At 49.1% G+C, this 25,212-nt stretch overlaps 1 protein-coding gene across 4 annotated transcripts in view; it reads right to left on the reverse strand.

Moving 5' to 3' along the window:
* Positions 1-3,416: 3,416 nt before the first annotated feature.
* ZNF217 (zinc finger protein 217) overlaps positions 3,417-25,212 on the reverse strand; it is a 37,866-nt gene continuing 16,070 nt past the window's right edge. For 3 of the 4 annotated variants that reach the window (XM_053671257.1, XM_037133649.2, XM_053671256.1), the window contains 5 exons: positions 14,789-16,551; positions 11,414-11,530; positions 8,910-10,460; positions 7,405-7,535; positions 3,417-5,504 (listed from right to left, as the gene is read on the reverse strand). In XM_053671257.1, coding sequence (XP_053527232.1) covers positions 7,426-7,535; positions 8,910-10,460; positions 11,414-11,530; positions 14,789-16,175 — 3,165 coding nt within the window. In that variant the 5' untranslated portion in view covers positions 16,176-16,551 and the 3' untranslated portion in view covers positions 3,417-5,504; positions 7,405-7,425. The remainder of the gene's footprint in view (positions 5,505-7,404; positions 7,536-8,909; positions 10,461-11,413; positions 11,531-14,788; positions 16,552-25,212) is intronic. The other variant, XM_053671258.1, reaches the window with a different exon arrangement.

Consider the following 25,212-nt stretch of genomic DNA (forward strand, 5'->3'; position numbering starts at 1 on the left):
CATTACTTCTTCAGCTAAGTTCACCCAAATGTCCACCTTTTAGGTAAAAAGCACAGACAGACCGAGTCCAAGCCCTTTACAGGCTCTCTGTGGGCCTCGGTTTTCTCATCTGTAAAGTGGGGAGAACAAATCAGCTACCTTAAGATACTGCATGTAAGTCCCTTGTGCTGACTCTGGCCCATAGAACAGACCTTGATCAAGAAACACTTCATTGCTAAAAAACATTGTGCCCTGGCTGGCGTAGCTCAGCGGGTTGAGCACAGGCTGCAAACTAAAGTCACAGGTTTGATCCCCAGTCAGGGCCCATGCCTGGGTTGCAGGCTGGGTCCCCAGTGAAGGGCCACGTGAAAGGCAACCACACATTGATGTGTCTCTTTCTCCCTCCATTCCCCTCTCTCTAAAATCTTAAAAAGAAAAAAAAAACATCGTCTGAGACCGTTGGAGTCATGCAGGGTTGACACAAACCTTCAATTTGTTTCAAAAAAAACCCAACGGCCCTCCAGCCACCTCCACCCACTCACCGCCCCCCGCCACACCCATACCTTGGATTCTTCTAACCTGCCTGCGCCCCCCCCCCGCCACCCTCCCCCCCTATAAAACTTCTTTTGCTTGGTTCGTAAGAAACAATCAACTAACACACAGTGATGGTGATTCCATTTATTGCTACGGATAATCAAAAATGCTTGCAGGGATAACTCAGTAAATAACCTCAAAGGCAGGTTATTCTGAGATACTTCCAGACTTCTCTGTCACTGGCGCGTGGCTAAGCTAGAAGAAGCCACCTCTATCCATCCATCCATCCATCCATCCATGCAGCAGCAAATACTAGGAGCACCAAGCCCTGCTCTAAGCCCAGGAGATAAACAGGTTCGTTCCTGCCCCCAGGGAGCTCACCTAGACCAGTGCGAGGTGATGGCAGGCAGTGATGAGTGCTGGGAGGCAGTCAATGCCAAGTACAGAGAAAGTGGGCAAGGCTTGGGGGGAGGCAGGCGCCACGGAGCACTTGAAGGTGGCGATTCTCAGGAATAAAAGCGCCCACAGATTCGAAACAGCAAAACCACCACTGAGGAAGGAGAGCCGAGTCCTCTGCGGCAGCCATGATGAGAGGGGTGAGGAACGCGTTGGGGTCTTAGAACCTGGACTGCCCACGCAGCCCCCGTGACCGTCCCAATGTGTCACCCTGGCTCCGAGAGCACTTTTCGGTCCATCTCCAGCGTCCAGCAAAACTTCGCTTCATGGGAGGCAGACCCCCAACACCTACGCATGCTTGGCACTTCGTAGAAGTTCAACAACTGTGCTGAACAGTAAAATCAGGCAGAGAGGCCACGGACTTGCACCTCGGAGTTCCCCCCCACCAGTTGATTTTCATCATTTAAGGAAAAATTTAGCAGTCCTAATGTCAGCCTGCACTAGGGTTCAGTGTGCTTGCTCCCTTTCATGTGAGGAAATACCAATGACCTGATTATGAGCCTATCCTTTCCCATGGAAGCAATGGAAAGATAAACCAAAAACTGACTTTTTAAAAACTGGTTCCTTTATAAAAGGGAAGGGAACAGGGTGAAGGGGTGGAAAACTGGATGTCTCGGAATAAACCCGGTTTTATTGTTGCGACTATGACAGTATGTTTTACGTAACAAAACTGTACTGAGGACGGGGGCAAACAAAGCCGTGTCTGGGGGTGGGAACCAACGCATCTATAGTGGGGGGCCTTACAGCATAGCCCCCCAGGCTGACTCAAGACGCTCAAACACGTGGCCCTTGTCCCCCGAGCAGCACTTCCTCAGCAGAGGCCAGGGCCTCCACCCCCCAAGTTCCCGATTCAGGGGGTCTGGGGTGGTCCTGATCATCTGCGATTCTAACCATTTCCCGGGGGATGTTGCTAGTCTGGGACCCTGAGTCAAAAAACCACTGCTATCAACCAGTAAAACTGTAGGTACAAAAAAGGATTTTTTTGGAAGCTTCATTTAGTAATCACTACAGCTGGCATCGTGACTTCGTGGTTACATACAATGAAAGATGCTCGTTATATTAACGTCATCAGGAACCCAGGCTTCCGGGAAAATCAAAAATAAAACCAAGTGAGAAAGCACCATCTTAACTCTGAATTAATATCAGCAGTATTATTTATTGAGGTATTTTCCTTAAAGTAGGTATTTCAGGCCAGGAGCTGAAGCAAATCGGTTGTAATAATCACCCTCCCCCCACTTCCCCTGCCCCCCACCCCGGCCACACACCACCCCTCCAACCCCTGAGCAATCCCAATCCGTCTCCCATCAATGGAACCCAGGATCCTTGGAGAAATAAACCATCTCCAGGTCTGCACCTCGAGAAACGTTCAAGATGACTCAGAACACCTCGTCATGGCAGAAAGCTCATCAGACCACGGTCCCAACTACACGGCCCACTCAGATCCCTGTTGGCCAAAGACTGAAGACCGAGCATCAACATGATGCCTGCCAAGTGCTTGGGACGAACCCCAGGTGCAAGTTTGCAACTAAAAACTCAAGAGTCCAGTCACCCGTCGCGCCCGGGAGGTGCCCGGCCAGGTGCCAACTCACGATCAAATCCAGTTCATCACGGATGTCGAGTCAGCCCTTTCTGTTCAACAGTTGCATTTCAGGGTAAAACCCAACCAGTGAGGTCTGCTCCATAGAATTCCAACTAGTAAATGCAGGAATGACAGGACTTCAAAAAAAAATCACTTTTTGCAGTATCTCTCATGTCTGCTGCGCCCCTAAGGATGTTCACTGGGGTCGCCAAAGCCAAACAGAAAGGTGGATGGGGAGAAACTCTGACCTGCTGCTCAGTGAGACATCGGAACCCAGAGATTTCCCTCTAAACACCCAGACGTCGGTTACGTTTATAGGATGGGCAGGAAGTGCAGGAACTGGCTGGAGAAAACCCCAAGTATTCGGGAAACCCAAACGAGAATGCAGTCACTGCTACGGGATAACCCAGCTTTCTTCAATAAATAAAACGTCCCACAGGGCGAGGGTGGGATTAGAACAGGCTTAAGGAACTTATCAGTGGAACTGAGGAGTGTGCCTTGTTTGGTGCATCCCAACTCCAGCTCACCGGCCGCGGGCAGGCGTTCGGAGACCCCACCAGGGTCGGTGAGGAGCCCTGTCTGCTCGGCCGGGGGCCGCCCTGAAAAGCCCCACCTGTCTGAGATGCACAGGCAAGGGTTTTAGGGGTGAAATTTAATCCCGTCAGAGACTCACTTTAAGACACTCGGGGAAGACGGGGAAGGAGTGGCAAAAAGACAGAAAATGTTGCTGCCAAGGATGAGGGCGGTCCCACTCTGCTGGTCCCGCCACTACCGTGTACTTTGACGAATGTATTTATAAAAAGTTAAACGAAACAAAATCAGAAACCAGGGACGCAATAAAGACCGAAACCCAAGTTTGCAAAACACCAAACCTGTATTTACATCCACATATAATAACATAACTTTAAGCTGAAATATATCATAAATAAAACAGGTCATGTCTACTGTTTGACAACTTAAGTATCAACAATTAAAATAAATCAAACTGGAATGAAATAAATACATAAACAAAAATCCAACAGATTGTACCTCTATTATATGTACTGTTGTCTCAAAGAAAAAAAAACATACAAAACCAGTAGTATCCCAATAGTTAATACTGATGGGCAAAAAAAAAAAATTGGAATACAAGGGCTGTGAAAAAGAAAAAAAACGGGTATTTTTACGCTTTCAGAAATGTGGCTACAAAGGAGAAATACAAAAACCCCAATAATTTCAGCACAGCACAAACCGACTTGCTTTCAAATAGATTTGGTGATTTGTTTTAAATACAGGTTTCCGAGTCAGCCCCCCACTGCGCTGCGGCCCCTCTGAAGATGTCCCTCGGAGTCGGAGCGCCCTCAGTGACACTCATGGGACTGGGCCACGATCAAGTCAATCATCTTTGCAAATGTGTTAATCTTCAAAAATAGGCTATAAAAGTGCAAAACTATGAAAACGAAAATCTAGATTCTGTACATATGGCTCAGCTTGTGAACAGGAAAAAGGGCGAATACTGTCCACCCTCCTGGTACGAAGCACTTAATTGCAAGGCCAGCAGATTGATCTCCAATGAGGCCTCCCTGTGGCGGGAGTTAAGACTTCGCGATCAACTTTGCTTCATGTTGCATAATGAAAATAAACAAACAAACAAAAAATCAGAATTCTTTCAGTACTTTACCCTTAGGACATGAAACATCAACAGTGCAAATTTATTTTTGAAAACAGTTTCTTAATAAAACATTTCGTGGTTGCTAACCCCGGGGACTGCTGAAGAAACTCAGCCAGGAACTGCAAATTACGGGAACAGAGTTTAAAACATCTGGTAGGCCACCTGGCGGCCACTCTGTCTTTAAAACCCAAACTGCATGTGTACTGAGAAACGCTGCTGCTTTAAAACCAAAAGCGGGAAGACCAGGTGGAAACGGGTCCCTCCTTCCCTGGTCATTGTCACCGGAGGGCTCGGCCAGCAGTTCTCGTCAAAGTCAGCGGGTCTCAACGCACCCGCTGTCGGCCCCAATGCGGACGCACCGAGACCCCAAATACAACCTAAAATTACCCCGCAACTTTCATTTCCATGAAAATTGCTTCCAATAACTGTACATCACATGTATAATTTAGCGTTTATAGTTTTTATCTACTAATTCAGACGAGTGCCCCAAACACTGCATTTTCCAACAAAAATGATTAATTTGACAGGAAACTCTATTCAGTAGCTCCACATACAATCTGGTACGTTCACTGGGCAGCCGGCCGCTCTACAGAGGAAATGAGTCTCTGTAGACACATGCGCCTAAGACCCCCGGGGGGGGGGGGGTCCCTTGGAAGGGCTGGAGCGCGGACAGGGGCTGCCAGGCGCCTGCAAAGGGAGGCGCTGCGCTCGGAGCCGCTGACCTCGGTGCGCACCGCTCTCGGCCTCAGGAGCTGCTGCCTCCAGTAACGAGTTCAAGACAACAGACTGCGGATGATTTAACATAATACAAAATCATCAAGAAATTATTTTAAAACGTACAATTTAAATGAAAGAGCACAAATAGCAAGGAACTGCTCAAAGTGATGAGCTATGTGAGAAAAAGAATACACAGGGTATTTGAACAAGCAGGTACAACTTATCTATTTACAGATTTTACCTGAGGTGCAAGCATCATATACCTTCTCCCCGCCCCACCCCCCCATCCCAAATGATTCTTTTCAGCAGCGCTCAAGTATGCAAAAACTCCACTTATTTGGTCAATTGTAAAAAAAATATTATTCAGGGACAAAATAGAGCTCTCTGGTCTCCACCGTGTACAACCCCACTGCTCCGACGAGTTTTTATTGCTATTTGGTACGAGAGTGGACGCCCCAGCACTGTAGTGTTCCCGCATTCTATGTACAGTACAATCAATCACGGCTTCTTTCAGTAGCTCTCAGGCCGCTTTCTCAGAAGATGGACTGGCTTCCCTTCACACAGAGTACACACATCCATCGCCGAGACCTATGAAAACAAAGTTTAAAAAGTGACCGGGGTAAAACTGAAGACAACCTTTTAAAAATGTTAAGCCCTGGCCAGGCAGCTCGGTCAGAGCCTTGTTCCGATTCCCGGGGGCTGCAGGTTAGACCCTCGTCAGGACACATCCAGAACCAGCCAATGAATGCCTAATTAAGTGGAACCGCAAATCGGCATTTACACGTGCCCTCCCTCCCCCCCTTCACCTCTCTCTGAAAGTCAATATGTAACTTTTTACAAGTGTACTGACTAGACAGAGCTATTTAGATCTGGCCCTGCTGTGTGTTCTATCTGAGCTTGAATTCTGCAGTGAAGTACCCGGAGACCAGACATGATGCCGCACCACTTAAATGGCCACAGATACACGACTGTGATTTAAGGAAGATAATGTGACCAAGAACCAGAGCCCACACCAGTCACACTACGTCTGCAAAGCCAACTGCCCCCTGCAAGAAACTCTGCAAGTCCACACCTTGTAAAAGGAGAAACTATGGCACAGACCAGGAGCAGTTCACAAACAACTCAGAATAACCTCCGTCCTTGAGAGGAAAGGTGCACAAAGTATCTGCGACATGATGTGTTCAGCCGGCACCGACTGCGATATTCCCAGCAACGGGCTAGGTGCTGAGCTAGGTGCTGGGCTCGGCTGGCGGTGGAAACGGGCGTGAGCCACACAAAGGGGAAGGAGCCCCTGGCTCCCTGCACACACCGGCAGAGACGGGATGTGAGCTGGTCCTGAAGGATCAGAAAGGGTGCCTGACCAAGATGGTGCAGGAAGGATATTTTGGGGAGTGGGGAGCGCAGGCGGAGAAGCCCAGAGAATGTGGACAGAGGCCCGGGGGTCACTGGCAGGTTGCAATGCACAGGCGAGGGACCTGCCAGTGCTGATCCGTCCATTCCTCCAAGTCTGTGAACGGTTTGCTTGGTCTCCGCACAGAGTGCATTTACCCCTCTCCTGGGATGACACCCCTTCACCAGTCTGCACCGCCAGCGGGCCCCCGGGTGACCCCATGAGCCCAGGAAGGAGAGGTCCTGCCCTGGCCCTGAGTGGGCCTCGGGCGAGAGCGCTCCAGGAACAGACACGGTGGAGGTTCATCTCAGAGAGAACTGCCTGTCCTTGAGCCCCACTTTTCACCCAGTTTACTGTCAAGTGGGTCCCAGGGTAACTCTTCCCTGCACATCACGCCCTCACCCGAACGTGGAACACGCCAGCGTGTGTGCAGCTCCAAGCGCACCCGAGTGTCCTGGGTCACTCTCCAGCTAGACACACACACCACGCGAAATCGAATCGTCAACACAAATTAGCCCTTCTACCTGCTCCTGCCCCCACTCCCTCCCAACAGCCCAGGATTTACAAAGGCTGTGAACAAGCTCTTACTGCAGGGCTGGGGCCAGGCAGAGTGGACACTGGCAGGTCACGCAACCCTGCCTCGGCCCCCAGGTCTCTGCGTGGTGTGTACAGGACACCCTAGCCTGGTGGCCGAATAATTTTTCTGCAGGGGCCAGACAGTGAACACCTTCAGGTGCTCGGGCTACGTGGTCCCCGCCCCAACTACCCAGCTCTGCAGCCATTGACGAAAGGTCATGGCCAGGTGCCAATAAACTCTTACTGACAGAAAAAAGCAGGCACACAGTTTGCCAAAAACGCCTGACTTACTGCCCCCTGCTGGAAGAAGGATGAAAGGGGCCATGCTCACAAAACATTCAATGCAGAACCAAACAAATGCTTACTAAATCTCAGTTGCTATCTTACTATTTCTGGCCTAACTACTCTAAGTTTTAAAACACCTAAAAAAATCAAAATTAAAGTTAAAAGCAATTTTACATTCTACTGGATACAACAGATAGCTGATTTCCAATCAAGTCACTACGTGGTATACAGGCTCACCTTTCTCCCCCAAGTAGGAAATCAAGTGTTTTTGTCATTTGGTCGATAATGTGCGCTCCCAATAAAACTCTCATAACTCCTCTTCTGCAGCATACTGCTAGATAAGTGTTGATACGATACAGGCCTTTTTCCTAATTGGGAAAAAATGTAAAAGGCTTTAGCGTTCAGTCCGAGCAACGGGGTGAGCTGGGGGGAGGTGGTTGGAGGCCCGTCTTCCGAGCCCCGGACCTGACGGCGGTCAGAGCCCCCGGTCGCACACGTGTGGTCCAGGTGGCACTGCCGAGTTTTTAAGTCCATCACTGCAGAACCTTAATTCACCAAAGCTAAGGCTATCTAAGCACAGGACTCCATAGAAGGAGTTAAAGGGCCAAAAGAATTAGGCAGCGTAATAAACTTTAACCCCATGTCCGGCGTGGGAGAAGAGAAAAAACACCCGTTTTAAAAGGACCTCCCTTGCAACATGGTCTTTTACCCAGTGGAGAGACCAAGTTTTAACTCGAGTCCATTTTATACACTGAGGGGGAAATGGGTGCTTTTAATCAAAAGGCAACACAAACTGTTACTGCACCGTGACTTTAAGGCACTGCGGCATTGAGAGCAACTGTTTTCAGTTCTCTATCTGCACCAGATCAACAGGCGGCAGGCCACCCCCGATGGAGACCTGGCCCCGCTCGAAATCGCAGTCCAGGTGAACACGAATGGGGGGCTCAGCGTGTCTGGGAGCAGAGCCGTATGCGAGGGGGGCTGTGGTGGTGCAATGCCAGGGGCCGAGCCCAGGGGGCTGCAGGCCATGAGGAAGCAGGGGCTTTAAAGACACTCCCACAGCGAACCCGAGTCCCCAGGAGGTGACCACTAACATGCTCGGGGGAGTGATGGCACTCCTGAAATTCCTCAAGAATTTCACACGAACTAAACAGGCTGCAGAACCTGGCAGCCCTAACGGCAAACATGCTCCGACGTGTGTTTAAGCAGCAGCCTGCACACAGTCCGGACAGGCCAGGTGCTGGTGGGGTCTCCTGTCTGCCCCCTATGGGGCACATGAGGGACTGCTGGCAACTTGAGGTTCCCTGTGCTCTCTGCTCTGAAGGAGTGGAGAGCCCAGGAGTGGTGGTGGGAGTGGGCAGACACTTCCCAGATCTCAGATCCCAGGGCAGCTGGGAGGGAGTGCTGGGCACACCATGTGTGTACCAGGGGACCACAGTGGTAGGAGGTGACAGGCCTACGTGACACCTGAGATTTCAGGGCAAGGAGAAGGTCAGACCACTGGTTCTCAATGATCTTTCTTATCATCACCCCAAGGGAGAAAAACCAGAGAAATTCAACACTCAGAAATAAGGCTGATCCTGGAGGACTGAGCTTTGGGGACCAGGGAACCACGGCCAGTCTAGGAAGGCCTCGCTGTCCCTCCCCCTGTACCTTCTAGACCCTGGGGGCCCCTCCCCCAAGAACCCAAGGCTCCACAGGGGCTGGGGCTGGGCAAGCATTTGTGCGGGGCTGGGCGGTACCTTCGAGTGCGGAGCCGGCCGCTGCCCCCGAGGGGCTGCGCGTGTAGAGCGGGCCCGGGCCGCCGTAGGGCTTGTGCACAGTCAACACATTCGCAGAGTCGATCTCCCCGGAGGCCAGGAACCGTGGCTTGGGGGGCAGCACCGCCGGCGGCGGCGGCGGGCACGTGTACTCCTGGGGCAGCAACGATGTGATCCCACGGACCATCTGGTACTTGGGCAGGTCGAGGCCCCTTCTGTAGTGAGGCCCGGGCTGCTCCGTGTCCAGGGCCGCCGGCCCGGGTTTTGGCCTTTTGGGAAGCGGCTCTCCAAGCTCCGGGCCGGCACCTCCTGCGCTGCGGCCACAGAAATAGTCTCTCCCGGGGGGTGCCCACGGGCCATCGTGCTTGGCAGGGAAATCTGAGCCGTTCATGGTGCTGCCACCCAGCGCTGGCTGGGACACAGAGACTCCCGGGGCCTTGAACTTCACCTCCGGCCTCTTTGTCTTCTCCAGGGCAGGAGAAACTCCACTTTTAGGAAACATCTCTGACGGCTGCCTGGTAGCCAGAGCCCCCTGCGTCCCGACACTGGACAGTGGCCTGTGCGACTTCAGGTTGCTGGGGGCTAAAGTGCTAGAGTCAGTCCCTGAGGTCAGAGGGGCTTTGCTTGGCCCTGGGGGGCCCGGCTTCCCCTTCTCCAACAGCAGGGTCTTGGACTGGGCCAGGAAGGTGGGCTTGGGCTTGGGCTTGGGCAAGCTGGACAAGGGCGGCACGTCTTTTCCCAGTAAAGCAGGCGGGCAGCCAGTGCGCCTGCCTCTGAGCCAAGACTTGCTTCTACAGTTTTTGTGGATGTCGGGATTGTACTTGTGCTCCAGCCGCTGGTGCATCATGAGAACCTCGGGATAAAAGGTCTTGAAGGTACAGAACGGGCAGGTGATGCTAGGGATCAGACTCTTGCTCAGAGAAATCGCCGGGCAGCTGTTAAGCGGCCCGAGGGATAAGTTTAAAGGCTTTTCTTGACAGTCCATGCTTGGCTTCACACTGCCGGCCACTGCCACCTCCACCTTCGTGGCTCCAGTACTCCAGGTGGCAGTGGCATCTGGGCGAGGAGGAGGGGGGACACCCCCTTCTGTTCTGCAGACGAGGCCACCGGCCTGGGGTTCAACAGTGGGTCTCTTCTTCAACACGTCCAAATGAGCAGGGGCAGGGTTTCTGCTCATTCTGTCCACACTGTCTTCGGCTGCATTTTTATGGAAATCCTGAGTATCTTTGTGTACTGGCAAAAGGACAGTGCTGCCCAGGACACTCTGAAAGGCAGGGGCCACCCCCTTAAGTTGCTTGGCAGGTGGACTGCCTTTAGCATCTTTGGCACCATCAAAAAATCTTTTCAAATTTTTGGTTTGCGCACTGTCGGCGGCGAGTAGTGCATCTTCGGCCTCCTGGTTTTTCCCATCGCTCTTGACCTCAGCGGCCGAGTCGACCTGCTTATCTTTGTGATGTCTCTCCAAGTGGTACCGCAGCGAGGTCTTCTGGGCCGCAGCATAGTCACAGAATTCACATTTGTACGGTTTTTCACCTAAAACAAGAGGTGCCAACATATTACAAAAGTTTACAAAGAGCATCAGAAGAGACCTTTGGGAACTAGAAGAATCTAACCGGGAACACAGGGTCCTCCCCCCCCCCACCTGTTAACCCGCCTCCACGCCCAGGAGCCTCCTTGTGACTGCTTTACGTCGCTGACTATGCTAAGTATTTGAACATGTGATACATGTCTTCGAGTTAAAAAAAAAGCCAGCAAAGCAGCAGCACTTTCCACTTCTTTAATCTCTGTAACGTCTCTGTGGAAGTGACTGTCATCCCACTTTTAACGCTCAGAAAAGGGGACTCAGAGAGCTCGAGTGACCTGCCTTGGGCGGCGCAGCTACGAGAGGAGGTGGAACCAAGCACACGCAGCCTCCTAAACCACCGTTGGCGGCTGCTCTGCCATCTACAGAAAAGGCTCCGGGCCCAGCACGGGTGGCTCCGGGGGCTGAGCACCAGCCTGCGGACCCAAAGGTCTCCAGTTCAATTCCCAGTCAGGGCACCTGCCCAGGTTGTGGGCCAGGTCCCCAGTGAGGGGCACATGAGACTCAGTTTCTCTCCCTGTTTTTCCTTCCCTTCCCTTCCCCTCTCTCTAAAAATTAGAAACCAAGATCTAAAAAGTAAAAACTAGAAGACTCTGAAGTATATTTCCACTTTATTCTAAACCGTAACAGCACAAAGCAGCTGCGCAGCAGGAGACATTCATTAAAGAGGCCTGGAAACACGGGGGTCTGGCGATCGGAAACTACACGGGAAACTAACTTTAAAAGAGGAACAGCTCAAGTGACAGCGCCACTACCAACCCCGAAATGACAGCTGCGATCTGCACACTACATGTTTCTTCTTACCCTACTCCGAGGCCCACTGGATTATCTGAACAACCCAAACAAAAAACCACAGACCACTACAAGATAATTCTTTTCATTAAAAAACCCTTAAGCTCCTTACCTGTATGTGTTCTGAGATGAATATTGAGGTAATAATTGGAACGGAAAAACTTTCCACAGTAACTACATTCTCTTGAGGATGTAAGATGCTTTATTTTGCCTCCATCGTCATTTTTATCTTAAAGAAAAAACAAAAGTGTGTAAGAAGATAGGTCAAATACACGAACAAGCCAAGGTGGCTGAAATGCTCTTGATAAAAAGCATAAAATAACTCTCATATTGGAGCTGGGAAAAAACACACCAGACGCTGTTTGGAGGCTGTCTGGAGTCCTGTAACACGTGTGTGTTTCTGTTTTGTCCGGGGGTGCGCTTCGACTGCAGCCGAGGCCACTGCTAAGGACTGAGCCGCCCACTTCTGCCTCACGGACACACGGGTCAGGACAGCGGCCCGGCAGCCTGCTCTCCCGACGTGGCTGACCCAGGCAGGGCCCGGCCTGCTGCAGCGGGACCTGCGCCGATGGGCTGGACGAAGCAGCTCGGCCCTCTAGAGTAGGGACCCTCTAGAGTAGGGACCATCAGAGTGGGCCCTCTAGAAAACCGAGCCACTGTCAATGGCCATTTTTCCCAACCGCCAGGGAAAACTAAGTGTTTTATCCTCTGGCTGGGCAAGTCACCACTAGAGGGAAGCAAGCACAACCCCATCCTCACGGAGATAACGGGGTGGGGGTGGGGGGGCAAAGGCGGGGGCTGCTGTCAGAACTTGGGGAGGCTCCGGGAGAGCGGGTGGGTCGTCCACCACACTCACGTGGCCGCGGTGTGTCGGACAAAGCAAAACCTGCCCTTGAACCACAATGCATCCAACTTGAAACCTCAATCTTGCCAGGATGATGGAGACTGCAGCAGAGCAAAGGTCGCCTGGGGACACTCGCTAGAGGGTGGCTGCCCGTCACACTAAACAATCAGAGAGGCTGCGGCTCAAACACCTGCTCCCCCAAAGAGCACGTTAAAGTTTTAGATGAAATGCTGCTTCTTGTGGTTCATTTTGTGTATGTTACAATATGACGAGTTAATTCATCTCTTAAAATTTAGCACAACTAAACTGGTCACTTGCCTTGAAAAAGTTATTTCCAACTAAAAGGCCCTCTCTCCTGTTCCCTTCAAATTTCACATTCTCGATGACTTAAGGCTTACTAATTTGTTAGTAAACACGGCTCACAAGCAGCCCTCGGTACGTGAAGACAGGAGGTGCAATCTGTCACCCCCTCCGACCCTCTGAACACTCGGAAGCAGCAGACAGCCCTTGATCTGAGAGGTGCCGCGAGGACATTAAAAACAGGTCACCCCGTGAACAACCCTTAGTAACCCCATTTATAAAAGCTGGATTTCTTAAATAATTTACTTTGGTTTCTGATCACCTCAAAAATAAATCTAAAGAAATCCAGGTTGATGGTAAACTGTAACAGATAAATCTAGACCAGAAGACATGAGAATACAAGGTGGGGCCAAAACAGATCCACAGTTATTCATGTGGAAAAACACAATGAATGAGTAATACACGAATAAGCTCTGTCTTTCACACACTCACAATGTGAATCTACCTTGGCCCCGCCTGGATAAATCTAGGAAAAATCATTCCCTAAACAGAGAAACGCCCGCTTGCCTTCCTACAATCACACCCAATCAGCCATGTCTGTAGTCCGGCCTGCACCTTATGGCGACTTCCTACTTCCAACCGTGTGTCAGGATTCATGGTGTGTTGCATCACGTCCGAAAAGTTGCACAATGACTTTGTTTTAACAGAAAGGACAAGAAATGCCCACATCCACCTGGTTCCTGCCCTTCTTATAGCATCACCTCTGACTCGCCAGTGCTGTCCTGTAAAAGGACTGTGCTTTTATAAACAGGCTGCTACAATTACCCTTGGGGGGCAGAGAAGACAAGGCTAAAGCTGATGAACCCATTTCGCAAACAGGGAAATCAGGGCAAAGATGGGTGAAGCAACACATACTCGGTCAGGGAACAATGCAGTGGCAGAACCAGACTCAACGCCGGTCGTGGCGCTCCCAGCTACTGTGGGCATTCCAGCCGCCTGCTGGCCCAGCCCAAGTTTCCCACCAGACCCTTCTCTGCCTGCGCCACCTGCTGGCAGAACACGACTGGCCATTTCATTTCTTTCGGGGCCCTGGGGCATCTCAGGCTTGGAGGTTTCCCTGAGACCACATGGCCTGAGCAGCAAAGGAACAGCTGAGTCGAGAGGTCTGGGTGGAAAGCTCTTTATGACGCCACCAAGACAGCAGAATGGGCTTTCTGGACTTTCTGAAAACCGAAGATGGTCATTCTCCAAGTGCTAGATCTCTGGTGTCCCACGGAACTCAGAATCCTCTAAATAAATACTTGATCTGAAAACCACAGCTCTCACGCCCACCACATGATCAGAAAGAGCATGGGCGGGGGGGGGGGGGGGGGGGGGGGGGGTTCAGCATATTCTCTGGTCAAACTCATCTTGGGTCTCACGCCCAGAGCTCTCCGAGGCAGCCACACGATCAAGTTACAACAAAAGGCAGCATTTGTTTTAACCAAAAACACTTTTCTAAATGATGTTTTACTAAAACTAACCCATGTTCTCATTATCCACTTGTGGGGATTTTCAAACTATTTTCAAAGCAGAACCCCTTATTCCAAAAATATCCAGCCACGTGTATAGAACATCCGACCAGATGTTCTCAGAAACACCTTTGTGTGTTCACATTCCCTGACCTTTCTGAACACCTCGTGTCTGAGCGAACAACCGGTAACAAACACCAGCCCCAGACACAAAGGCCACGGTCCCGGCAGAACCAGAGGGCGCCTCTAACAGTAGCAGTCTCCCTCGGTGGTGGTTCGCCACCGTTCCCAGTACTCTCGTCACCACTGGAAATCTACCTGTGACACACACAGGGGAGCTGGGCCTCAATCCACAGGGCCACGGCCGTCTACTGCGTGAAAGAGTAACTTATTTTCATAGGTAAGGTCAAGGATGCAGAAAAAACTGAAGCAAGGCCAGCGTCTCGACCCTGGTGCTACTGACATCTGGGGCCTTCCTCTGCTGTGGGATGTCCAGAAACGTCCCCCCTCCACTCACTGGGCCCACAGCACACACCCCCACCAAGCAGCTGTGACAACCAAAAACGCCTCCAGACTCTGCCAGGTGCCCTCCGGGGGCAAACTCACCACTTAATTGGAAGTGCTGCTCTAGGCTGCTGCACAAGTTAAAATAATGTGTTAGCAAAATCCAAAACCCCAGAATTTTCAGGGCAGGAGAAAACCTTGGCAGACAGATAGGCCTTTCGACTCCACCCAGAGCGGGACACGTGACTGACAAGAGGACGGCACCCCAACAGCCTAGACCCCCAGCCCCTGGGCCCCACGAGGGGCCAGCTCGTGGCCCGGCACTCACCCACATGCAAGCCTTCGGGGAGCCCGTCCTCGGACCCGTCCTCGGAGCCGCCGTCTCGGTCCCCAGCCCCGTGCTCGTCCAGGGTGCCGGCGAGGTCAGGAGAGCACATCCTCGGCTGCCTCCCGTCCACAGCCGTGGTTGGCGACTCTGCGTCCATCCTCCGGTCCTTCTTGTGGACCCTCGAGTGCAGCACCAGCTGGTGGTAGGTTCTGAAAGCCTTGCCGCACTCGGAGCAATGCGTGGGCTTCTCCTTGTTGCTGGACAACTTGGGGTCCGAGTCCCCAGAAGGCACTTCACCATTCGCATGTCTAGGCTTCTCCTTGTCGTGGGCAAGGCCGGCACAGCCGCTCCTGCTCGTTCTGGACTTTCCAGAACCTTCGGGGTGGCTTTTGCTTGCACTCCAGATTTCTCCAAGCTCCTCTTTGTCCGAATCGTCGTTGTCTGTGCTCCCTTCCTGCCCGGGCTGCTCCTTCACCTCCCGGCAGACGGCGACTTTGCCCTTGGTGGCCAGCTGCCAGGCCTGGTAGGTGGTGAAGGGGTCGAGCTGAGGGATCCATCTGGCGGGGTGCTTCCCAGTTTCGGGGCACGCTGTGGGCCTCAGGTTCAGGAACTGCAGGAGCTCGTCGCTGGGGGCTGGCATCCCCGCCAGCTGAGAGTCCGCCTGAGCACTGCTGCCACCGGAAGCCACGTCTTTGGTGTGCATCTTCCTGTGATCAATTAGACTTTCTTTATTTGGAAATAGGAAGCCACAAACCATGCAGATTTTGTAAGGAGAGGAGATGCTCTCGGCGGCCTGCTCCTGGACAACCTCGTTGATGGTGGCTGGGCTCTCGGAGCCCTGCTGCAGCTTGCCCTTGGCCCCCGACTTGCCGTTGTGGGTCCGCATGTGGTTCTTCAGAAACCAGGGCTCCTTGAACCTCCGGCCACACACGTGGCACCCGTAGGTGAAAGAGTCCTTGTGCTTCTTCATGTGGACCTCCACATCGAACGCGACTCTGAACGTCTGCCCACATACCTCGCAGCTCAGGTCTTCGCTGTCTTTGCCACTCTCGTCCTTGGGAGACTCCGTCTGCACCTGACCCTTGTCCAGAGGGCTGAGGTACTCTGCCTCCACACGCAGGACCGCGGGCTCACAGAGGGTGGGCCGGTGCTGCGTTAAGACGTGTTTGTTGAGGTCTTCAGAGTGTGCGAAGGTCTGACTGCAGAACATGCAGTCCAAAGGCGTGTAGCCTTCAATCTGGATGACATTCTTCTCCTGTGTGGCTCTGAAAGGGACAGCAGTGGCCCCTTTCATTGATATGGCATCATCTAGCTCCATCTGGGTGCCAAGAGAACTGCCGATGACTTCCGGGCCGTCCATGTACACTAAGAGGGACTGAGTCGGCATGTTCCTGCCACTCTGGACTGCGTGTCAAGTGAGAATCCAGGTGAGGGTTTCTGGAAATGGAGTAAGGCCACTTGTAACACTCGTCACTCCCCAGCAGCCCGGGGGCTTCAAAACTAGAGCAAGTATTTGTTATAAAAGTTCAAAAGAAAGTGTATATATATTCCTCTGAATATCTTATCTTCAGAAGCCTTAGGAAGCTTAGTGATAGAAAAGTATCACTGGCTCTTCCCACCAACAAGGCAGACTGACTCCCTGATGCTTTGATTCAAATGTGAGTCAGCACGAAGCATTAGTTCTCTTTGTCTCCATTGAGTGAGTCAGCCAGTTGAGCAAGAAGTCAGTTCCAGCAACGTGGAGACAAGGAGATGTCCAAAACCTGGAGGGGAAAGACAGAAATGGTGGGCTCCAGACAGAGAAGAGAGGAAGCTCGGCCCCTTCACTTCTAACCTAATACAGCGCCTGCCTGTTACACCTGTTAATTAAATCTAACCACTTACCAATCACACTCATTCCACCACCAGAACTTCATCTAGTTAAGAAACTTAAAATATGGTGCTTTAATGGTTTAAATAAAAAATGCAATGTTTCATAACAGAAACTGTTAAATTCAGATAAACGCCTTCCCAATGTCACTGAAATGTACATCTGTATCTTTGTAAAAAGCCTCTACAAACCTAGAGACTAAGAATTGTAAAAAATAAGATGACAAAGAAAGCACTTTAGGTAAAATTGTAAAAGCCAGAGCTTCAGACTGTCTTATATACAGACACACACACCCAAAAGCACACCAGGTACTCATATACACACGTTAACAACAGAAAAAAATGGGAGCCCTTCCTAAAATCTCTATTCAAGAAATACTGCCCTGGCTGGTGTGGCTCAGTGGACTGAACACCAGCCTTGTGAACCAAAGGGTCGCCAGTTTGATTCCCAGTCAGGGCACATGCTTGGGTTGCAGGCCAGGTCCCCAGTAGGGGGCGCATGAGAGGCAATCACAGTGATGTTTCTCTCCCACTCGTTCTCCTTCCCTTCCTCTCTCTCTAAAAATAAATAAAATCTTTAAAGAAAAAGAAAAAGAAATACAGAACTTCAGAATGGTTGCTCATCTTGGCCAAGGGGAACCTTGATAAATGTTGGTTCACTGGAAGTTGTAAACCTCAATCCACTGCCCAAATCCCAGTTTGCTTTTGACAACTCTCTGCCTTCAATAAGCATCAGAGTAGGGCTTCCTCATCCAAACAACAAATAAGGAAATACATGCGTAACACTCTTTTGTGGATGTCCACGGCTAAAATCCTCAACAGAGCTGGTTCAGCACACCCCGGGTCTTTAAATCAGAAGACGGGTCCTCCGTTGGCACCCCCACCACATGCTGCACAGGTGGGTGCAGAGCGGATGCCCTGATTTCGCTCTGCAGGCTCTGACCTCACAGCTCATGCTCGAGCTCAGGGAAGAATCACCAGTAACCTAAAGCCAAACCCTCCTCCTTCACGGCAAGGACGGAACTGTTCGAGGAATCCCAACCACTTTAACCGAAGCCAGTTAGTTGCACCCAGAGACACAGAAAGACACGCACACTACTCCCTCCCTACTACAGGCAACTTTAAAGAAAAAAAGGTTACTTTCCTTCCCTCCACTTCCTCAAAGAGCAAGCTCAGAGACCAGGAAACACTTCTTCACACTCAGAAGAGAGAAAATTTCATTTTCCTTGTTATCTTTCTTTTTGAAAAAAACAATCAACTTCTCTAACTAAGACTGCAGATCAAAGTCTGGGGTAAAGAAAGAGTGCACTGCAGCATTTCATGTTAATTTCTCGGTCCTTTGTTGCCACAATGGAGGATAAACCCCTGGGCTGACTACCAGCTCAGGAGGGATAGAACATTCTGGTAGTCTGAGTTCCAGTCCTGCCTGTGTCACAACCTTAAAGCGGTCACCACCATACCACTTCAACTTAATGCAGAGGGACAAATTACAAGACCATCTCAAGAGTTTCCGAGTCCACAGTTCTGGGGGCATGTCTACATTGATGGACAGATATACTCAAAAGAGTATTTAATGACCATACGAATCAAGACATTCAACGATGGTTGGCTACATGGCTGATCATTTACTCAGTCAACAAATATTTACTGAATGCCACTACCCCGGGTAATACTTTAACTGAGAAAATGAGCAGCACATGTTCAAGAAAAAGCAGTCACCGACTGACACTCACGGGCCAGCAGCTGGCCGAGAACCAGAGCAACACCTCAGTGGGTTCATGTTCATGTAACATGAATGAAGGCTGTCCTTTATGTGCAGTCTTTTCTACTTTTTGGTTCCAAAATACCCTTTTTAAAAACTGGAAGGATGGCAATGGCAAATAATAGGGTTTTTTTTGTTTTTAATGTCCTAATTTGGCAAAAAACCATAGTTTTGGGGAATTCCACTTTTCTGTAAATAACCTTTCCCCAAAAGACACAACCCTCAACTCAATCTCGGGATCAGAACATGACGTGGGCCCATCGCTGTCACTTCCCACCCTGGGCCGTGGCAAAGACCAGAGACACAGCATGCAAAGGTGCTTAGTTTCCATTTTCTCTCTGAAATGTTAAGTATCTGGGTTAATAAGCAAGTCATCACCAGCATCTAGCAGAAGACCAAACAAAAGAGCTGGGAAAGGAGGCAGTGTTAACATCTTAGGAGAAAGGGCTTCAGTTCCGCCTGGGGAGGAGGAAGGCAGAGCGGACAGGTGGAGGCCCGGAGACGAGGGGAAGGACGGCCAAGGCCAGAGAGGCCCGTGGTGCAGCAGGTGGGAAGGCCACCCTCCCAGGGAAACCGGAAGCTCTTCTTCCTCTGGGGAAGCGTCTGGGGCAGACTCTCTCAGTCATTACACCTTTGCCCAACTGTCAAGCACTAGATGACCCTGGGTCATGGTAATCCTTACCATTCAATACCCGTAAGATATGAAAACCCTGGGCCATCCCTTTAAAGATCCTAGGGAGCAGAGATCCTGTCGGCCCTCTTCCCCCACTGCCCCCGAAGCCTAAGAAGGGGTCCCAGGCACAGGGTTAGGCCCTCGACAGCACCTGGTGAGTAACTGAACACACACTGCGTCACCAGCAGAAGTGGAGACTCAGCACGCACATCTCCTGCCACAGTCCCGACCATGGCTGATACTGAATTTAACTTGAATGCTCGTCAAACTGCCACGTGGCTATGAACTTAATAAAAAAACTTCCACATGGCTGTCTATGGCTGCCATCTCATTACCATTCTCTGCAATTTCAAGTGTAATAAAAAAAAAAATTAATCATACAGTAAAACTGACCAGCACAAGCAATCACTTGGGCTTTGAAACACTCTCCTCACAGACCCAACGAAACAAGAACATGGGCCATGCTAGGGAAACCTGTGCTAGCAAATGCCCTGACTCTGGCCTTAGAAACTATGCATAGACGAAACACTTCCTTACACCATAAATCAGTACCATCACTTAAAACCAAGCTGCTAAACAAGAATCTTTAGAGTGAAACAGAACTTAGGAAAAATAGACATTCGAACCTAATTACTGTTAATAACCAACCGCCATCTCCAGCTGGCTGAAGAGTGGGCACCAGACCTGGGGTGTTCTACACAGGGAGCACGCGGACGCCCAGAGGACACGGTGACTGCCAATCAACCGTCTCTGCACAGAGACCTGGAGGGAGGGGAGGGGAGGGCAGTCCACCCAACACCTATAGTCTAAATGCTTACGGTGTGCAGAAAAGCAGCCATGTGAACACACCAGGCTTCCTGAAAGGCACTTTGCAAAAACGCTTTTCAATGTTTAAAAACTGTTTTCAAAACCTTTATTCAGGTAACAGTACTTAACCTCGGTTGTACACTCCCAGGCACCTTAGGCAAGAGGTTCTTCGTCATAACCTTCCATTCTGAGAGAATACTAAGGTTTAAATTATACTGTGGTTACTTACAATAAATATTCTGTAAAACTTACAATATAATCCTTCAAAAAAGGCAGGAACCCTATTGCTATATATAACTGCCTGAACTCTAAGTCTGAGGCTCTAAATCATTTCTTCCGTGTTTGTAAAGATTCTCTTTGTGAATAAAGCTGCTCTGAGTTCTGCCACTTCCTGCAGACCCTGAAATGAGCAAATACTGCACATTGTACAACGCTTAAGGAAAACACAGTAACTTGTGCATAAGCACAACAAATCAGGGGAGTGCCCCCACGCTGTCAGGAGCTGTGACTCTTTGACAGCGTCCTCTGTGTACCCAGGACTCAACTGTCACCACCACCCCCCCAACAGTGCAGTGGTGCTGCAGCTGCTCAGGCCAGCTTACATTTCTTGATCCAGAATATTCACTACCAAAGGACGGAGCAGTAAGGCACTGACTGATGGGCCTCAAAACCACCCACAACACACAAGAATTCCACTCACAGCCAAGTATCTCAAGTATCCAACAGAACTGCTAGGCGCTCCCTCCCTGGTTACTAAGTGCCAATTAAGTAAGTGATCATTAAACATTCAACACAAACAAACTGCTAGTCACTGACCAATTCATTTGCACATTTAAACTGCAAAATGATCTTCAAGACTGGTTAGGAAACTTACATTTTCATAGCAGTTTCCCTTTCGTATTTTACACAGACTGTTTTTTTTTCCTTCATCTGACAAGAGAACTCTACACAGCGATCCTCAGTAGCAACCAAAACCTGTAACCTGAAATCCTTCAACACCACTGGAAGGAAATCACCAAGGTCACGCCCGTGAGCTAGGTGGTCAACCCAACTTGCCTATATCAATCACTGTGGAAAGATGTTTAAATGCAAATGGAAGAAAAAGATTCAAGTACTCAAAGTTGAGTCAGCATTCCTACCTAAACTATTCAAAAGCAAACAACTGTTCAGAGGCAGTCTCATTTTCTTGAAATTGTATATAGTGCCCAATTCTGAATAGGACTAGAGACCCCAGTAGTGTTATAAAGATGGAATCACATTAGCATATTTGAACATCACGATTCAAAACTGCCTGGTTCATTCCAAATTAATTAAGGTCACTTAAAGGATCTTAATATGAACTTAAAGCACCATATCTTAGTTTTAGTCTCTGTATAATCATGATTAACAAATACTGTGGTCTGTACACTGGCTTTTAAAAATTTCACTGTGTCCTGAAAGAGAACTATAAGGGAAATGGATAATTTTTTAAAAAAGAATTTTAATTAGGCAAGATTAAGCACTGCTCTCAGTGAGTTCTATTGTTACAACTTAACCAGGGCTACCTTAACATTTTGAAAAGATTTCAGTGTAACTGCGCCGAAGACAGGGAGTTCAGAGAACTAAAGAAATGCAGCGTTCTAGCTTTACCTGTCCTCGTTCACTAGACAGAGAAAACACTGCCTGTGTACATGTACACACACACCTGTATTCACACAGGTGCACGAGGACCTGAGCAGCACACCTTACCACCGCCCTCCACTTCCACAGCTCTCCCCCGAGCCAAATGGAGAGTGTCCCTAACCGTACCCCAACTTAACTACCTTCAGACTGAACATAAACGTGGCAATGCCTTTTAAGGCATGAGAGGTATTTAAATACCCCCCACCCCGTCTTTGCAGAGAACATACACTACAGTTGTATGTCTGCCCCTTTCAAATCACCTGTGTGCTTTCAAAATAAAGGGGGGAAAGCCTCCTTTCAATTAATACATACAGTTTATGTTCAGTGGACTTATATACTGAACAACAAAAAGGTATCCACTGATGAAGAACAAAAACGCCTCTGACAGGAGAAAACAGCGCTTTTCCTAGTGCTGATTCAAGAACAAAATGTATCAGGGCTTTCGATCTCCAGGCCACATAACTGCATTCTGAACAATTTTAAACTCAAAAAGGTTCTGACACTAGAAAGTAATGGCCACCAATACACAAAACACTGCGAGAACCCATTTTAAAAAATGGGCATCTGGCTCCTGGGAAGCTCTTCTCTGTGAAGAATGCGCAGGTCAGAAACAACTCTGGGAAGAAGCTTAAGAGGAGAGGCTAAGGAATTAATCTAACTCCCTCACAGAACTTAACTCAGCTGTCTCTTCAGGTTTGGTCATTTTATTTCTCAACTTTATCATAAAATTACCAAACAAGCCCCAAATTTCCAGTAATCAGCTATGCTGTTGCCCTGGGCAGGAAGTTAGGGGGGCGTGAAGGACAGGCAGCCCACAAATGACCAAAGGCAAAGGCTTTTCACGAGCATTCCAATGTCAGGCATAAAGGGGCAACCGGAGGTGGAGGCGGGCTGGCTGGGGCTACCCCACTATTTACATGGAAGACAGATTCATTTGAGAATTGAGCTTGCTCATCAGAGCTGCAGATTTGAAGAAAGGATGGTCCCTATCCTCCCACTTCCTCAAAGTCAGACTGCTATCTGCCCTCATGGTCTCACTTCAAAATCCCTTGCCCCACACACCACTGCAAATCTGCCAAACTGTATTACACCCTTTGCAGAAATCCAAGCCAAACCACCCCACTCCTAAAAGTAAAAGCAGTCACTTCAGTACAGCTGTTATGCTGTGCCCAAAATGAGGCCACTGCGTTGTGATGACCGAGCTGCCCTCCCCGAATTTAAGACATTTCCTGCTGGCTTTGTGTAATTCACTTGCTTCCACGTGCACTTCAACTCAACACCCCTCCCCCCACCTGGAGATGAGGTGGACAAATCCCATCTCCCCTCCCCTGGGTCTACCTTCCACGCTGGAACCAGGCCCTTCACTATTTAGAACATTTGATGTAATAACTGGGATTCCTTTAATGCGTGGCCTGTAGATACCACCCAGGTTTTTATTTTGTAACACCTCAGTAATTTGAAAACTATTTTACCTATTCCAATTATAGTCACTTAATTTAAAATCGCATTATGCTTGTTTTATTCTATTGGTATCCGCATCAGTATATAGAACTGTCTCATATTTTCACTTCTACTGTGTAATTCCGAGGCTTGGAAACACCTGGTCACTGTTCACTATTTGAGCACCACCTTTCTATTTGACTTAGTAACCATCCTGCACCAGGATTAAACTGAAATAGGAAATGAGGACTAAACCATTTAAAACAGGTCACGTGCAGCAACCTCAAAAACTTTAACATACAGGCCACACCGGCTTCCATGAGACAGAACCATCTGAACTAACTTTTTGAACAAATGGAAACAAAGCTTCATGTCAAACACAAGAGGGCCAATCACAGTCCTGAGAGTCAGATAAACCCCCCTTCTTTTTTTTTTGTAAGTAGTGGATTGCAGGCAGCGAAAACTCATTAAAAGTACTCCAAAGTTCTCATCAGTCAATATCATGTTGGTGCCAACTGAGAGAAAAGGGAATTTTATAAAGTGGGAAGACACATCTTTGGGGACCCCTGAGACTCTCATCAAGTATCTCAGAAGTACAAGTGCTCCGGAGCTGGGAAAAGGCAGCCCCGCTGTGGCAAAAACATGCCATTTCATCCTGCCGTTAAAGGGAGAAGAGCGATCAGCATTTATCTGACACAAGATAGAAGGCCTGTCCTTGCCAGGCCATTATATTCCTTAATTACTTCATCAGTCTGTAAGTGACTTGCTTAAGTCTTATTTTCAGATTTCCTTTCTGAAAGGGCCACTGGGCTGCTATTTCTTCCAGGAGTCCCACTGCCAAAAAACGGAGGCTTACAAAAAGGAATGCAAATCTGCCTCTACCTTAAACCTCAAAAGTAAAGGCAAAAACCTTCACTCCTCCCTCTTCCTCCCCTGTTACCTGGGGGAAGAGGGAGAGTCAAGCTGTTATCTAAAGAGAGTCTTCAGGCTGAAGGGAAAACATGTTTTCTACAAGTTTTATTTCAGTGGTGTATTAATTCCTTTTTTTGATTAAGAAGTGAAAGGGAATAATGAGCCCAAGACAACTGCTAAACTTCGAACCCACGAGTTTTTTTTTTTTTTTTTTAGCAATGGCAAAGGTCAAACTGCAGAGTGTTAGGTATTGTGAAGATAAAAAGGACGGGAAGAAATGGGACACTAAAACGTGTCTTTCACCTAGAAAAGCCGTCGTCTTCCCCCACTTCCTCCTCCAGCATGCAAATCAATGTGCAGAGCTGAAGGAGCCGCCTTCTTCCTCAGACCAAGTAATTAAAATTCCAAGCAATCAGATTATTAACCCTATTCTAACAAACAAGTAAATTATAAATTTGTCTTGGAGCTACTGACTTCTCAATCTTTACATGAGGCACTGCCTCTAGAATTGAATACTTACATACTATTAAAAATGGCAGCAACTGGAAAGAGGGGAATAATTTCAGCTAAAACACCAGGATTAAAAAAAAAACGCATGCGCTACTAGAGACTTTGGAATACTGAAAACAGGAGTCTCTAAAATAAACGTCCTTCTCAGAAAAAGCCCTCTACCACAAAGGTGACACACCTTTGAAGCTCTCAGGGCACATTAACTGAACAAGCACAAACTCGAGGTCTGACTGTTCTGTGTTTCAGACAAAAAGCAATTAGGTTACTGCTCTGCACTTGTCACTACAGACACTGAGGGCTTTTTAGAAACTCTCGATCTATTACTCATTCTCAAAATAATATAAGACTTAGTATTTTAAGTCTCATTTGATACCAAGGCAGCCCCTGCATTCCAGGGGGAAAGTACAGTAAAAACCTTTTTAAATGAACTTCTTGACACACAGAAGAGAAGGTAAAAGGCCTAAGACCCCTACCTAGTGGCCAGGCCTGGCTGGCAGCTGTTGTTTCCCTGCCTTTCTTTTGTTGAGCTTAATCTCATGTCAACTCATTCAACCAACTCAAAAGCGATGAAGACATAATTGAATCAACCTGAACTAAATCAGACCTAGGCTTTTTAGAACATACAGCTTAATGGCTGCAAAGGATCTAGAAAACCAGGAAGCCAGCTAGGCTGTGGTATGCACAGTGGTCAGCAACGCTGGGCCCCGAACTGGCCAGAGGACCACTACAACCGCCATTTATTTAATACACGTTCAGGAATGTTCAAAGCTCCAAGTCCTATAGGCTGAT

This window comes from Artibeus jamaicensis, unplaced genomic scaffold, assembly GCF_021234435.1.
Source record: "Artibeus jamaicensis isolate MK-2021 breed Jamaican fruit bat unplaced genomic scaffold, CSHL_Jam_final contig_685, whole genome shotgun sequence".
In the NCBI taxonomy this organism is placed as follows: Eukaryota; Metazoa; Chordata; class Mammalia; order Chiroptera; family Phyllostomidae; genus Artibeus; species Artibeus jamaicensis.